The 16,770-nt window shown below is 39.2% G+C and overlaps 4 protein-coding genes across 4 annotated transcripts; all 4 read left to right on the plus strand.

Moving 5' to 3' along the window:
• The first annotated feature begins 1,181 nt into the window (after positions 1-1,181).
• On the plus strand, positions 1,182-2,180 carry LOC145910850 (uncharacterized). The gene has a single exon (XM_082998060.1). The coding sequence runs from the start codon at positions 1,182-1,184 to the stop codon at positions 2,178-2,180; it is 999 nt and encodes a 332-aa protein (XP_082854186.1).
• An 821-nt stretch (positions 2,181-3,001) lies between these two features.
• Positions 3,002-6,101, plus strand: LOC145910556 (uncharacterized). The gene is made up of 2 exons (XM_082997722.1): positions 3,002-3,034; positions 3,310-6,101. The coding sequence occupies exon 2, from the start codon at positions 3,346-3,348 to the stop codon at positions 4,723-4,725; it is 1,380 nt and encodes a 459-aa protein (XP_082853848.1). The 5' UTR covers positions 3,002-3,034; positions 3,310-3,345; the 3' UTR covers positions 4,726-6,101.
• A 1,232-nt stretch (positions 6,102-7,333) lies between these two features.
• LOC145910555 (NF-X1-type zinc finger protein NFXL1-like) lies at positions 7,334-14,242 on the plus strand. The gene is made up of 18 exons (XM_082997721.1): positions 7,334-7,487; positions 7,620-7,699; positions 7,761-7,869; positions 8,134-8,279; positions 8,811-8,953; positions 9,083-9,252; positions 9,326-9,471; positions 9,620-9,781; positions 10,004-10,198; positions 10,512-10,734; positions 10,981-11,083; positions 11,224-11,317; positions 11,433-11,507; positions 11,748-11,987; positions 12,203-12,369; positions 12,725-12,908; positions 13,267-13,353; positions 13,637-14,242. Exons 1-18 carry the CDS (start codon positions 7,382-7,384, stop codon positions 13,889-13,891), a joined length of 2,685 nt encoding a protein of 894 aa, XP_082853847.1. The 5' UTR covers positions 7,334-7,381; the 3' UTR covers positions 13,892-14,242.
• A 252-nt stretch (positions 14,243-14,494) lies between these two features.
• On the plus strand, positions 14,495-15,995 carry LOC145910205 (UDP-glucuronic acid decarboxylase 1-like). The gene is made up of 2 exons (XM_082997248.1): positions 14,495-14,660; positions 14,772-15,995. The coding sequence occupies exon 2, from the start codon at positions 14,772-14,774 to the stop codon at positions 15,978-15,980; it is 1,209 nt and encodes a 402-aa protein (XP_082853374.1). The 5' UTR covers positions 14,495-14,660; the 3' UTR covers positions 15,981-15,995.
• Positions 15,996-16,770: the final 775 nt, after the last annotated feature.

Raw genomic sequence — 16,770 nt, forward strand, 5'->3', positions numbered from 1 at the left:
GATTTCGATGCTTTTATTGGTGACTAATCTTACAATATCCTATATTGCGAAATTGTGCTAATAATAGTATTTGTTTCTTGTTGTTGCTGCTAGAAAATTATCAATAACATTTTTGCAATAATTCGCAATCAAATCAACTTAAAAGTACCTAAAACATTTAAAAAGAAAAAAAAACAACATTAAATGTGTTTAATTTTAACTACCGCTGCAGTTATTATCACTCTTATTCTATAATCACTTGCTTTTTTGCAAAAGCAACAACTAATAGCGCTTCCACGGTGCTTCTGCCCTGACGTTCTTTGCACAAGACGACTAAAATTTACAGCAATTGCTAAGAGGACAGAATTACGTGCACTGGCGGTCGGGATTTCCTGGATATCAATGCGCGCGTCCCGTGGCGTGATAGAATAGATGACATGAGGTTCCATTGCGGTTTGTTGAATTCTAAGCACACAAGCGTCAGTGATGGTTAGCTCCCAAGGTCAATGGATTTGATGGGAAAGGAAGCTGTCAGCATAAATACCACGCCCAATGACACACACATCACCAACGGTACGTTTGATTTGGCCGCACAGTTTTACTTGCCCACCGTTGACGACTTTCTGAACATTTACATTGGACAATTTTCTATTTGTAAGCATTTTTGTACTTGTGCGAAGTTGCCGTTTGTTTTGCTGTTTATTTGTCTCCTTACAATACACACCTCCAGAGCTTACAAAAACATGGACATTTTTCTGGTGCCAGTGATCTTAAAAATACTACATGAATTATGTTTGCAACAATGAGTCTTGAATCATTAGGTCATCGTACAAAGCAACAGTATCTTGCTTGAAATTTGATCATACTTACTCGAATAACCGGTATTTCAATATTGCATGAGATTTTTTGTGTTTTTCTCCTTGTCACATATAGAGACTGGCGCACAAGAAGGCTTTTGAGCATTGGTTAACAACTAGGTAGAAAATAAAGTAAGGCGGCTTTTAAAGTTCGGCCAAACAATTGTATGAATTATTGATAAAAAACAGTTTTATTGCCATTTTGGTAGCCAACCTGGCCAAAACTGTACATATTTTTCAATACATTTTGCTTCAGGAAATGGTACAGGTATTTGCTTAAACTACAGGCAAACGGCAAAATTTAATCCAGCAAAAGTTATAGTGCAGCTTTTATAATTGAAAACGATGGCATTTAACAACAGTGGCGGCAAAGGTCAAGAAATCTACACGTTTTCTGTTGAGTGGATTACAGTGGAAATCTTCAACGGTTTGTTCGCGGCAACTTCCCTTTACTTACTTCTTGTGTCGATTATTTACGAATACAAAACCCGACGAAGCACATTTGCCGCACCAAGCGCACGTATTCGACGCGTGAAGGTGATGATGGCCTTTGCGACGCCCGTTGCCTGCTTCCTGGTGCTTGGAGGATTTATTTGCACGCAGTTTGCAATGCTGGTGACGTTTTTCAGTGGCTTCAACGCTTGCACGGCATTCAGAGTTACTGGCATTTGGTGTTTGAATCTTGGACAGGCAGTAGTTTTCCTGATGCTTTGGCTGCGAATAAAGCTCTTTTACACGCACCGCATCATGCAGACTCTTCAAACCGGTTGCGTGCGCGCCCTAAATCACGCGATTTTGGGACTCCTGGTTGTGAGCGCCGTGCAGCAGGCCGTGGTGTTTACCGTATCCGCTGAAGTCCAACCCATGCCTAATCATCTGTGCGTGCATGTTTCTATGTCGGTTACAAATATATATTTCAGTCTTGTGTTTATGGCGGTCACCAGTGTGATTTGTATTGTTATGCTTGGTCTCTTACTGGTTTGCCCCTTGTGGCGGAACCGACGTCAAGTGAGCGACAACACTCTGTTACGACTCAAGTCTGTGTTTTATCGCATGGTGGTGGTCACCATCCTCTGCATTTGTTCATTCGTCCTGGCACCCGCCGTTTCGGCCACGATACGCCACCGCAACATGGTTGTCTCTCACACGATATATTGCTTAGTATTGCTCGCCAATATTGTATTTGTGACTTGTTCGTTTGCTGACTGGCGATGCCGTTTCTTTCCCTTCTATTATGCACCTATCAGAGGTTCCGTTAGGAGCCAAAATTCTTACGGACACAAGACCGTCGCAGCCACGGTCAGTACGATTTCCCAACCAAATGCATACGTCACTCGTCTGTAGAGTGAAAATTTTGCTTCTGTGTGTTGTTTTGCAAATAAATGTAGCTTATATTTTAACTTTGCTATGATATAGGCTAGGTAGCGAAGAATAGTTGCAATGCCTCTTAAGCCTTATAATCAATGATAAGGGATTTGATAATATTTTAGCTAAATTCTATTAATTGGCACTCTTTTGTAAAAGACTGACTTTTGTAATGTAAACAAAGTACACTAGCTTTCGCGATTTCCCCTCGCTTCGTCAGGTGTTAACCTTTACACCTCTTTTACAAAAGAGTGCCAATCAATAGAATTTAGCTCGTACACATATAGCTGTTACGGCACGTTTAATAATTTGATAATATTTTAGGACATTTTTATTGATTTTCGTTTACTTCTTGACACAACAAGCTTCTAAAATCTCAGTTACACTGATACTGTACCATGTGATTATAGTAACCATACGCTAAGAGTACTTACCAAAATCTAACTTATAACTATCAGCCAAATTTAAAAATAGGCACGTTTTACTTTAAATGCTGAAAAATTGCTGACTGGCATAATTGTATTTTCTTAGACACTGCTATAGTCATGCACCAGATGAAACTAGTGTGATGAACGAAAATAATGTATACGACATTATACTTTATCTGCCACTGCAGCGTTATTTTTAGTGCTGTGACGTATTTCTGAATGGGGTGGAGGGCATCACCGGTGGTTCGCAAATTGTTCGCGTCGACGCCCTGACGCGTCGTTCTGAGTTTCCAAGGAAATCAATTTAAAAACATTTTTTTTGGAAAAGTAAGGTGAATTTTTTCACCGATGTTGGGAGTCAGTGAGCGTCCTTCGAGGTCGGCGAAGCATTGCAAAAATGCATTGGTGAGTTGATTTCTATCAAGTGTCCAAAACAATACAACGAGTTTGGCGGTGTTTTCACTTTTTTGCAGGTTGGGTATTCGTAGTTGTGGACTTGGTTCAGCGAAAGTTGTTAATGTTGTAACACATTCTTGGTGTGGTTGCATTCAAAAAGTCTCGTCAGCGCAAGACATGACGATATGTGTGCTTCGGATATTTTTATTTAGTGCATGTTAGACTTATTTGTAAAAAATATAAATTTAAATATCACTGTTTAAAAAGTGTTTGTTATATTTTAGGTGCAAAAAATGGTGATTGTTTGTCTCTGAGGTAGGATGTCTTCTGGCTTGGGTGAGATTATACTCACATCCACCTTCAAGTCGCGAATATTGGCAACATCCAGCAACTACACAATTACTGGTGCTGTCGATGAAGACATGAACAACACTTTCTTGTTAGCAATCATATTGGTGCTCTGCATTGTTATATTGATTCTTTTGCTATTTGGGGCATTATGTCTATGTTTTCATTTTGCAACACGTCGCAGGCGGTCATGGAAACAAAGAAGAGCGTTGAATACTTTACTGGTTACAAAATCAACATCTGTCACTGGATTAGACAATGATCAGCCAAATCTAAGACATGCACAAGTTCAGGTTGTTTTGGAAGGAGCCTCCCCCAAAAAAACGGTGGACAAGCAACTGCACATAAATGATTTTGAAAAGAATGGATGTACCCCTGTCAGCTCGGCACCAAAAAGGATTCTGCTCATGCAACAGAAGTTAATTACAAGCACACCTACTGTTAAAACGGAATCCATGATTGTTGCTGGTAACAGCGGCACTCTTGTCACTTCTCCCCAATCAACTATTTATGACCAAGACCTCTCCACCTTTAAGAATGATATGGTTTCCCCATACACATGTTCCAGCACCTTTATTGATGCCCAGTACAAATCAGTCGTTGCAGTTAACGGCAGTGAAACAACGCAACCAAATTTCACTGTACAATCACCACTCACTAGTATCAATGCAACAGAGTGGGCAACTGGAAATGAAGATTTGTGTAAAACAGATGTCTGCGGGCCGACTTCCAACATTGGTTATGGAACTGCCCACTCTGCACTATTGCAAGATAATTTGTCTTCCAAAGATACTTCATTGTCATACCCAAATACTCTCGGTAATGATGAAAATACAGGTTTACTTTCAAATGATTGTTCATTTTTGGAGTCACCAAATTATGATGAAAGTCCAAATTCTAATGGTGTCACAACGTCACTGCCCTTAGATGCATATGGCCATCCACGGGCTTGGTTTGTTCCATTGGATGAGTTGTACCATGAGCCAATCAGACACTCATTTATTGATGTTTCCAGTCATGACATGAAAGCTTTTACCCAAGACGAATTCTCCAAAGACAAAGGAAAAATATGTACAAAGTCTGCACCTATTGTTGGCAAGGTGAAGGGAAAAAGAAAGTACAGTAAAGAAAACATGCAGTATGATGTGTTTGAAGACAGGGATGACAATGAGGATTTAAGTTCATCTTGGGGAGACAGTGGGATTCCCACTTCTCACAACAGAGTTCGAAGTTCAAACTCCAGCGATTCAGAGGGCAAAAAACTTAGTGCATGGGAACAGAGGGAGGATCGTCCTGTGCTGTTTCTTGAAGAACGAGGAGATAATGCAATAGCTGCAGAAATGGGTCACTAATTTCATAAACAAATTTCAATTGTGTGTGTAAGGCCAACTGTAGCTGAAAAGATGCAAAAAGCCGTGCAGCAAATTTTCAATGCCTTTGCTTTCATATTGTTTTCATTTTAAATCCGGTCCACGTAGAGTTATTAAAAGTCACTTGACCTTAACACCAAAGTTTGTTTGACTGTAATGTAGCAATAGGATTTGTGTTTCATTGGCCTAAACAAACAGCTTAAACCCAGTTAATTGACTTTACACAAACAATCCAAAGTGGACTGAAACTCAGCTGCAATTCTTAAAAGGGTTTATCTCCCATTATGTTTGGCCTAATCCACTTGTAAGCCTTTTAAACCAAACAAACTTGCTTGATCCATGGGAACCACAGAGGTCATATTATGTTTTCTTCACATGGTTTGATTGTTTTGTGTTTTTTTATTATCTTTTGTGGTATGACATGATAATGTGGGTATTTTAGTTTGTAAAAAATAATTGGTACTATGATATCAGTGCTGCAAATGTTTATGTATAGTTTTTGTCAATGCATGTCTTCATAAATTCACTTGTTTTGGATGCTACTAAAACAACACTCACTATTTGATCATATGTTTTTTGCAGTCCAAACATGACAAAGTTATTTTTGCCAACTTCATCATGTCAACCCACTTGCTTTTGCCACACTTCTTTGTCAACAGTATTTTATCATGTTAAGTGCTGCCATTGACACAACAATGTCGCCCATCACTCTTGCCCCGTTTGTACACTGTACATTGCTACACTGTATACAGTGCAAAACCAACATACTTCATCCTGCCTTTTCAGTTTATGAAACATTATTATTCAAGATGGCTTTTAAGCGCTTTGTGTCATCCTGTATGCTTTTATGTTCATATTCCACCCCATTGTTCTCTACCTTATTTGCTTCACTGCAGCAGTACCTTGGTATCATTCAAATATTGTAATCTGATTGTTGCAAGGGTTTTGAATACCCCCAGATAGTTTGAACAGATGCAAACTGTATTATGTACAGACCACACTTTAATGACATGTTGCTTTGTTTGCAAATCTGCTAAGCGAAAGGCAATTGAAAATCGTTTGGTGCTGATAAATTCTTCTTGTGTAATAAGTCCATATCTACCACACACTGTTGCCACAATTCACGTCTTCTACATAAATGCCCTATGCGGGTGCGATGCATTTTTTATTTCATTCTCTTCACGTTCTTTGCATGTTTTTTTGTACTTCGCGAAACATGTCGATAGGTTAAGAAAAGCATACAAGGCCACCAAAGTGTGTGCGCCCCCACGTACTGCAAATTCCTTATTATTTTGCCCGTGTTTGTTGGTCGATAGCACCGACAACGTTGCCTTTTCGTGTCTGCATGGATTTCCGTCCAATACAATACACGCAATCGCGTCGTAGTCCATGTACATGCACGGAAAGGGAACAGATGGATTTGTCTACATACTGTATTCGCAGGCGTTTTCATTCGTGATCCGTTGGGAGAGAAAGGGGCAGGCGCGATCGTCTGCCGATCGTAGCAGTAGCACTTGGGAGTTGTGGTTGAATTTCTTGCCTTTGTTTTTCTGAGGCAAACTCGTTACCAAGTCCTTGGTAAATCACGCGTGGCTGATTGGAAAACACTGCAATGTTGTTTTAGCAATATTGCGTAAAAAGTCCTAAAGTTTAACAAAATTTGCATCTTCGCAACCGCCCGATGTTAATTGCGGTTATTTTTTTCACTTTTCCCAATTGCGTTTAAATGGTTCGACTTGTTTTTATGTAATTTAAAAGTTCTTTATCACGGCTTTTAGGTATTTCGACACTTTACAGCTTTAATTGGGTTGGTGGCTTATTTAAACGACGTTTTGACGCCTTTGTAGAATATCTGAGTTATATGGCAAACAACTGCATTTCTTTCACTCAACAGAGGCTCGCAAGCATGTTTTTCTCCACGTTATAAATTCCCCCTTCTGATCGAAGACCACTACGCGCTTGCTTTGACAAAAGAGAAAACGAAAGCGTAATTAGATTAGGAAAAATAATAGAGAAGTCTCGAGGGAAGGATGACGTAATACACAACAATGGTTTCCGAGGAAATTTTACTCACGCTTTGCCAAAACCAAAACATGTTTACTTCAAAATGATGTATGATTTATCTTTCTCAAAGGCTTTGAAAAGACAGGGCCCATCTGGGGCCCTAAAGAAATGTAACGCTCATGCAAATTTGGTAGCTTTTTATCAGGTTTTAGCCAAAATGATGAGGATGTGCGAAAGTAAGTTTGCTTTTATCTGAGTCAATATAAGTTCGTTTTGTTGCGGATCTTAATGTTATTCATCAAATTTTTTACCCTCATCATTTCCACCATGGAAAGGATATTTAGACCTACTGTATGTTTAAATTGTTTTTTTTTGCGTATGAAAGCTCACGTTTTGCGAGTAATCCTACCAAAAAAAGTTGCCGAATTAGGTTTTTACTTTGCTCATGCAAAAAATGTTTTTATGAAGGCATTGGTCGTTTTACTCATTTAATTTTGCTGAGACGTCATCAAACGTCTAAAAGCACCCAAGCGCAGCATTTCGGTTATTTCCCTCCACGATTGTTTCCATTAGATTGTAAGTTAAAAGCACAAAAGATGATTTTGGGGTGAAATTGTGCTTGTTAAAACGAAATATGGATAAACGAAGAGGGCGGGGTGGAAGAGGTAGAGGGCGCGGTTACGAACAACCAGGCAATCAACGTTCTGTTGGTAGAGGTCGTGGAATGCAGTGGAACCAAGGTTGGTTGGTCGTTGGTGATCGCTTGTTAATTGCTTATATCACTATCGCAGAAGCATGGTTGTGCATTTAACCTCTTTTTGACGCTTTATTTGTTTGTTCTCCACAAACTTAGCTTCCTTGTGAATTTGCAGCTGCCAGACACAACATAGTTTCCAGATTTGATGATGAACCTGGGAATAGGTTTAAAGAAGCCAAACAGAAGCATTTAGCAGTCAGTATTTTCATATTTTCGGTTTGGAGATTTATTGCTGATTACTTTGTTATCTTTGTAGGCTGCTGAGCATGCAATGAAAACGTACCAGGCAGATTATGAGTCATCTTCGGATGAAGAGGAGTTGGATGATGAGGGAATCCTTTCCAAGCTTACAAACTTTTATAAAGGTATTTTGTGTATTTCAAGTATTTTGTCTATAATAATTAATTATCAATATTAAATATCTTATATCAAACTTTATTCAGTCTTCTGGTTACATCAACATAAAGTGAGTAATTTATCTTATATAAAAAAAAAAAATCTATTCACTGTCAAGTTCACAACATGTGGTGCAGTGACATAACGACGTTTTTACAACATGTGGTTGTTATCTTGAAGAAATAACCTCTTTCACGATCTGACACCAGTCTAATGTGTTTATTTGTTTGCAGGAATTATTACAACAAACATAGATCAGCCAGTTTTGTCCAAGGATGAATTAGGCTTGGGATTAACAACACAATATCTTACGGAATGTTGTCAGTCAGGAGCTCTCACATGCTTGGTTTGCATCTCCAGTGTAAAGAGACAGGAGGCGGTAATTGCTATGACCAAATTTACATTCCTTCTGTTTTTTATTCTCCTGCTTAGTTTTATACTGGACAAATAATAGCAGTCGTTTTTAAAAACCTCCAATGTGTGATAATAGACAGGAACATATGTCCCAAAATGGTAATCCTAAATCATATAAAAATATTTGATGAGGGGGTTGAGATTTCTTTCTTTTTGAGATACATTACTGCAGTGATTCCCAACCTTTGGTCATCATAGATCAATTTCATAAACTCATCCAGACCCTGTGAACAAAATTTACATTAGGCTTTTGTGACAAACTATTTTGCAAATTCCGCAGGTGTGATATAACATGTAGAACTGATCAGAAACACAAATTTATTTGCAAAAAACAACTGGAAACAGAAAACAAAGCAAGTATTTAAAAGCTTTAATTATGAGCCTGCTCATGCACATTCACAGACCCCTGAAACCATCCCAACCTGAGGTTGGGAACCACTACACTACACAACCATAAGTAGAAACTTGCCTAATACAGTACAATAAAAATTTGTAGACCTGGAATTGTGAAAAGTGTTTTGCCATTTTTCATCTCAACTGCATTAAGCAATGGGTGCTAGAAGGAATTGCTCAGGCAACACTACTCTCTGATGAGTATTTTCCCAACAAGGAGTTACCTTGGTACTGCCCAAAATGCAGGTTGGTATCAGTGTAAAATATTTTTTATATTTAATATTAAAGTAGTATTCAATGTGGTGTATATAAGTGTTGTGGTTTGTCACAGAATGTTCAAGGCTTGCAGAAACATATTTAGTTAATTTATTTTAGAAACGAATACCCCAAGCGTAAGTGCCCACAAAGTTACAAGTGTTTTTGTGGAGCTGAGGAAAATCCCCAACCTGACCCCTGGCTCTTACCCCATTCTTGTGGATCAAAATGTAACAAGCTGCTTGAAAATCCACGATGTGGTCACAAATGTCTGCTTCTCTGCCATCCAGGTATGTGAATATTGATCTAAATCTTGAAAATTATCTTAGTGATGTTTTGTTGGTATATATATAATGCATTTAGGACCCTGCCCTCCTTGTCCACAAACTGTAAAGGTGTCCTGTCACTGTGGAAAGCATTCCCCCAAGGCACGCAGATGTGGCAGCGGAAATTGGTCTTGTGGTGAAATATGCAACAAACTCCTCTCATGCAAAAAGCACAGATGTCAGGTAGCATGCCAGTGTCTTGCTGTATGTTTGAAAATAAATCATTAAAATCTTTTTAATTTTCAATTTTTTTATGATTTGGTAACAGAGAATATTTGCTTTGGTATTGAACAATTTCTAGCACAATTTAAAAACCTATTTATTCATGTAGATGATTTGCCACAGTGGTGATTGCACATTTTGTGCTAGAAACAGTGTCCAGTCTTGTCTTTGTGGCAAAGAGAAACGGATCCAACCATGTTTGCAACCTGAATGGAATTGTGAAATGGAATGCGGCAAGCCACTAAACTGTGGGTTTCATCGTTGTGATAAGGTAAATGATGATTTTACATAAATTTTAAAGTCTTGTATTTTACCCATGTTTTGTTTGAATGTATTTACTACATTTATTCAGCATTTGAACACTTAAACAGAACAGTCTAAAGTATGTAAATTCAAACTTGGAAGTTCTTATACAAGCCTTTGTCAATGAGCACATCAATGTAATGTGTTTTCAGTTTGATGTCCTTGATGCTACTTTTCTAAACCTTCTCAGGTTTGTCACAAGTCAAGTGAGTGTGGAGAATGCCCACGCAGTGGCGAGCGTACCTGCCCATGTGGTAAGGTAAAATACTCCAACCTTCTCTGTACAGAGGAAGTCCTACCCTGTGAAGACACCTGTGGAAAAGATCTTGGGTGTTTTGGCAAGCATAAATGTTCAAGAAGGTGTCATACTGGACCTTGTGGGGCGGTATGTTATGTTTGCTGGCACACCGATATGGTGGCTGATATTGATGGCATGCTTGTTTTTTTTAAAATGATGTTGTCAGCCACAGGATTTGTAGACATATATTGATAAAGAGTTTTAATTTGTATATGGAAACCATATGTGTTTTCTGAGCATTTTTATTATAGTTTTGGTGTTTTGTAATAGTTGAACTATTTTCTATGGAACATTGCCTCCTGTTTTTACCCCTGATTGTGATTTTGTTATAATGTTTCAAGCATTTTTACGAACATTATTGAAAACAGGTGATATAATTTTCTGCGATCTTTGTGTGCAGTGCAACCTCATGGCGAAGAAGCCATGCCGGTGTGGTAAACGGGAGAAGGAAGTTCATTGCCAGAAAGACTTCACATGTGAGACAAGGTGTCAGAAAATGAGAAGGTGCGGTAATCACCTGTGCAGAAGAAAATGTTGCACCGGGGCCTGTCCACCGTGTGAACAACCTTGCGCCAAAACGCTGCAGTGCAAAAAGCACAAGTGTCAAATGCTTTGCCATCAAGGTATTTTTCCTGTTCTTGGCAATAAGGCAATAAAACAGCACCACACGCATAACTAGATCGATCATATATATTGGTTAAGGTTTACCAGGACATAAAAATATCTGATCTCGTGTATGACGCTAAGCTTTGACCATTCATAATTTGTTCTTGCCTAATGTCGCTTGATTAATAATTCGTCTGTCATTGGGTAATAATATTATGGGGTAGGCGACCCCTCAGTAACGATGATATCATTTTATCGCACAGGGCCATGTTACCCTTGTCCGCTGACGTCAAAAGTCGCGTGTCGTTGTGGCAGTAGTGTCATCACTGTTGTGTGTGGAAAGGAAAAAGCAACCAAGCCACCAAGGCGAGTACACGCATTCTATTCTGTTATATGAGTAAAATGCAAGCATTGTTACAAAGTCAGTCATTTTTGTATTGTATTTTATATATCCTGAATATTTTGTGCAGCTACTGTTTCCAAATATTGAACTTTTTCATATTTAGGTGTCGGAAGCTGTGTGAAATACCTCCCGACTGCCATCATGTGGCCAGAGTAAAGCACACGTGTCATTTCGGGGATTGTCCAACGTGCAAACAGGTTCGCTCAGTCTACTACATAAACACAGTCTTGTGTGATGTATCACTCATTTGTTTAGGCTACATTCTGCACATTGCTTGCACCGCAGTAAGTTTTTTGTGTTATTGTGTTTCAGACATGTCAAGAAACGTTGCCGTGCGGTCACACTTGCCCAGCTGCCTGCCACGATCGAGTGATTGTGAGAAACGAGGTCGAGTTAATAACAATATTCGTATTACATTATTACGTCATGAATATTGCACTGTCCAGTTTCTGAAAGCAGTCCAACTGAGTATGTGACCAAAAATGTAAAATAGCCTTTAACCCAGACGCCTTACGCGCAATTGAGGGATGCTTGTTGTTTTTATTAATTTGAAGAAAACTAACTTCAGCAAAATCTCTCCATCACTGTCCCGTCTTCCATGGGAAAATTAAATCGTTGCATTCACAGTCAAAGGCCGCCGCTCCGTGGGAACAACCACGTGCTGACTTCCGCCTCGAGAAGCTTCCTTGTCCTCCTTGCAAGGTGCCGGTGGGCGTCGTATGTCGCGGAAAGCACGAGACAGGGACGTTTCCTTGCAGTGAGGGTCGCGACTACAGTTGCGGGAGACCTTGTGGTCGCCTGCTGAAGTGCAAAAACCACAAGTGTTCGCTTCTGTGTCACGTGGTCGATGACGTCGACGAGAGTCACGTAAGCTTTTTCATTTCTGAAAACACTTTTTGGTTTTGAAACTGATCTATTTAAAGCAAAAGGGAGCCAATAATATGAATTGTGTAAGCTGCATACAGATGGCCACTGTTTCGACCTACATCAGTGCCCCAGTGACGCCATCTGTACACAGCTTACACAACTATTCTATTTTTAAACTATATACAACCTTAACAAGAAAATCGTAAATCATACAGGCTGGAGAGAAGTGTGAAGTTTGTGAGGAACCGTGCTTGAAACCCCGACCTGAAGGTTGTTCTCATGCGTGTTCGCTGTCTTGCCACGACGAAGCTTGCCCGCCTTGTCACAAACGAATAAGAATGAAATGCCACTGCGGGGCCGTTCCTATGAAACACCTGTGCAGGTACGATTTTCACAAAGGACGTAAACGGTATTCATTTCGTTCTTCCTGGCTAATTTTTCCACTAGGTCTTAAGGAACTTCTGTAAGAACTTTTTGCTCCATTTCTGCACATTAATATAGGAGAGATTTTGTTAAGAGCAATGTTTCAGAATACTGTCCATTATTGGCTGATATTTTTGCAAGTAACATGTTGTTGCGATGTCTTTATAAGTTTGGTGGGCTGTGATGGTTTAGTATTATCTGTTCACTGTCTCAAATGACGCGTTAGCATGTACGCAAAATATTTGTAAATGCAACTTGGTATGTTAAAACTTCGGGTTTTTGAATACATCCTACTTTACTCATGTGGTCTTCAGTGATTGGTCGAGTCGGAGTACGGAGGAGAGGAGTCGGATGATGTCATGTGGAACCAACTGTCCGCGAACCTTGGATCCGTGCGGGCATATGTGCCCAAAACAGTGCCACCTGGGACCATGTCCACCTTCAACCGAATGTACGAAGCGCGTCACCCTTCGATGTCCGTGCAAAAGACGCAAACGGGTGAGATAGTGGTTGGTTGAGTAAAGGAGTACACCAGTATTTAGTAAATGTTTCAGCGTGCTGTTACTTCTGTAAGTCAACCATTCAGCAAGTGCGGTTGTGGATAGTGTTAGGGTTTTAGGATTCAATTTGCGGGCAGATGGAAATGGTAAAAAGTGATTAAATGTCCGCAATATTGTGTTTCATCCTTCAGAACATATGGTATGTACATGCATGTAAAGTTCAAATCCTAATAGTTTAGGATTTTTGAACATTTTACCTGGCAGCGCAACAAAATGTGCCTTGCAACCAATCGTTGCGATTCGAGAGGATTTTATTTACTAACCCGATTTTATTTGTTTGTTTCTTGACTTTTCAGGAGTTCGCTTGCGCCCAAGTGCGGTCAGAGAAACAACGGATGCAATGTGACGACCTTTGCAAGGAGATATCAGCCGCCAAGGCGGCGGTGAGTGCGAGCTTGCTTCTCGTAATATGTTATGTGCTCAAATGATTTGTCCTTAAACAATAATGACGTCATCGGTCTTTTTAAATTTGCACAAAAACCACACCACGATTAACTTAACACCTCACGTCAGAACTTTGTGCATTGCAACTTTTTATTGTTGAATTAAAACATACATTTCATGCATAAGTAAATGTCTTCCCTTCTTATTGCTTTGCAATTCGCACCCTGGTGCAGTAACCGCTTTTTTTCTACTCTTCATTCACACTTTATCATATAAAATTAGGAGAGAGAGGAGGCAGAACGAAAGAAGAGAGAAGAGGAAGAAAGACAGCAACTCGAAGAGGTTGAGAAGTTCGAGAGAAAGTTACATGGCCGACGACGTCACAGAAAACGTGGTTCCATCCAGGACTCCGATTCCGCCAAGGGAGCGTGGGCCCGTTTAAAAAGTTCTTGCTTATGTGCAGCCTTGCCAGTAGTGGCCGTTGTTGGCGTGGTGATTAGTGCTGTGGTTTTCGTGTATGTGCAAACAGAACTTTAAAGCCATAAGTTTTGTACAAATTTGTCAAGTTGCTGGTGATAGTAATAGTATTATATGCACTCGAATATAGCAATTCGCTTTACGTTGATTTGACCTGATACAACGTGTTAATTTTGATCTTCAGTTGTTTATTGAAAATATGTGATGGAAGCAGGCGATTATTGAACTGTCTATAACATATCGCATATAAGTTAACAGCAAATTTAAGCCTAAATGGTCCTACAAATTGTGTTTGTAATTTAATTTTTTGAGTCAAAAAGTAGTTTGTTGTTGTTTTCGGCTTGGATTGGTGTTGTGCTGCGTAACCTTTTGCCAATATGCATACGCTATTTAATACACCTCGAAAATATACTCTCCAAATGAAAGTTATGCATTTATTGCCATGCCAATAAGACTAATTAAACAGAAACATAGACTAACGAGCCCAACGTTAATTCAATGCATCGAGGGGATAAACGTAGACATTTTTTTCAAATACGTCCAGCTAGTTTTCCGAGTAATTCCTCGCCAAAAATGATTGATGCTCAAAGGCTGTTAAGTTAGTGCTGTCACGTGACTCAAAACTGTGCGGTTCGTTTCAAAACACGTGATCGTCATCTTATACAGTTTCGCGTTGCTGGGACAGAAATGTGTTAGAGCTGCATCACCTCGGGTGTTAGTCACCGCGCCCGATGATTTTGATAAATGTTTGTGGATTTAGAAGTCGTGTTTATTTTGTGCTTGTTGAGTTAAAATAATTAGACACGAAAAGGCTTTCGGAAAACGTAGGGTAAGTATTACGAGAGTTAACTGGTACATTAGGTGTATTAAGTATAATTTCTGTTGTATTTGTTTTGCAACAGCTATTTCAAAAGGCAAAAACTTTTAATTACAATTTCAGATGTCACCTCGGACCTTAAGATGTGTGTTTCTAATCATCATTGCAGCCATTATTTTGGTTGTTGCACGCCACGAACTGACAGTGGACACCACAGTGAACAAATCCATCATAAGTGAGGTCATTCGCAAAGTGCAGCGCCTTCAATTTGAAAACACTGACCTTCGACAAAAGGTGCAAATGATGGATGAACAAAACAAGAAATACCTTCCTGTGAAGTTCCTTGCTGAGAAAAACCGCAAAAGAATTTTAGTCACTGGGGGTGCTGGGTTTGTGGGAAGCCATTTGGTAGACAAACTTATGATGATGGGACACGAAGTAACGGTGGTCGACAATTTTTTTACAGGCAGAAAACGAAACATAGAGCATTGGATTGGTCATGAAAATTTTGAGCTCATGCATCATGATGTTGTAGCACCACTGTTCATAGAAGTTGATCAAATATACCATCTAGCCTGTCCTGCATCACCCCCTCATTACATGTACAACCCTATTAAGACTATTAAAACTTCCAGCCTTGGAACGTTGAACATGTTGGGTCTCGCGAAACGGGTTGGTGCAACTTTGCTGCTTGCGTCAACTTCAGAAGTGTACGGTGATCCAGAAGAACACCCTCAGTTGGAAACCTATTGGGGCCATGTTAATCCGATTGGGCCAAGGGCTTGTTATGATGAGGGCAAACGAGTGGCTGAGACAATGTGCTATGCTTACAAATCCCAGGAAGGTGTAAATGTACGAGTGGCAAGAATTTTTAACACTTTTGGGCCAAGAATGCACATGGCTGATGGCCGTGTTGTATCCAACTTTATATTGCAGTGTTTACAATCTGAACCCATAACCATATATGGCAAGGGGGATCAAACACGGTCTTTCCAGTATGTGTCTGACTTGGTCAGTGGATTGATTGCTTTGATGAACAGTGATGAGTCCTCCCCTGTTAACCTGGGCAACCCGGACGAGCATACTATCTTACAATTCGCAGAGCTTATAAGGGAGGTTACAAACAGTACATCAGAAATAATTCACAAGCCTGCAGCAACAGATGACCCCCGCAAGCGAAAACCTGATATATCAAAGGCAAGGAGAGTGTTGAACTGGCAACCTATTGTGGCATTGAAAGATGGATTAGCTAAGACCATTGCTTACTTTAAAGCAGAATTGGAACAAGAGTCCAAAAACAAACGTAATGTATTTTTACCTGATGAATTATAAATTTTTGGGATGTAGTATAACCTCTTATAAAAGTGCTACCAAATGAAATGGATATTTGCATTTTTTCTTTTTCTTGGTATGAAACTGAGTTGAACAAAAGTTTCAATTATACTTGATGTTTTGCTTTTGTTAAATTGTATAAGGCATTGTACAGGATATCGCCAATTATTTTTTGGTTTGGTTATTGCACATGTAATTGAAGATTTTATTTGACTAAACATAAGGTTTCAGCATTATGTTGCTCATATTTTTGTGGTCAAGTCACTGTAAGACAGTTTGACTTGAGAAAAAGAAGTTATATACATTAACATTCATTCCATTTTTTGGGGGGTGGCTGACTTGAATTATGTCATTGTTTGCACTTTTCTTTTGTTGCTGACAATCTTCCACATCAGGGGTCCTGCATTTCCTGTCTTTTTTTGGCGTGATATCCACATGTTCATTTTACTTCTGCTTGTATGTGCATTCTATTTAAGTTTGTTTAATATAAACGTACTGAAATAACTTTTGTAAGATAAACAGCTGTTAACATTTATATCTACTGATATTCGTTTGTGTTTGGATGCTTTTCTGCCTGCCTTTATTCATATTCTGTAAATATCTATATTTGAGAATCTTGTATTGCCATTAGCTTGTAATATGTTTTGTCTTGTTTTAAATGCCTAAAAGTAATCATTGTGAAATTCACTTTTACTTGCCCTTTGCAGTGTGATAAATATAGTTTATATAATAGATAAAATCAACATGTTTCAATGAGTAGTATTTGCCGTAATATTAAACAATGTTCTGT

The sequence above is a fragment of the Ascidia mentula genome, chromosome 8 (genome assembly GCF_947561715.1).
Source record: "Ascidia mentula chromosome 8, kaAscMent1.1, whole genome shotgun sequence".
Classification (NCBI taxonomy): Eukaryota; Metazoa; Chordata; class Ascidiacea; order Phlebobranchia; family Ascidiidae; genus Ascidia; species Ascidia mentula.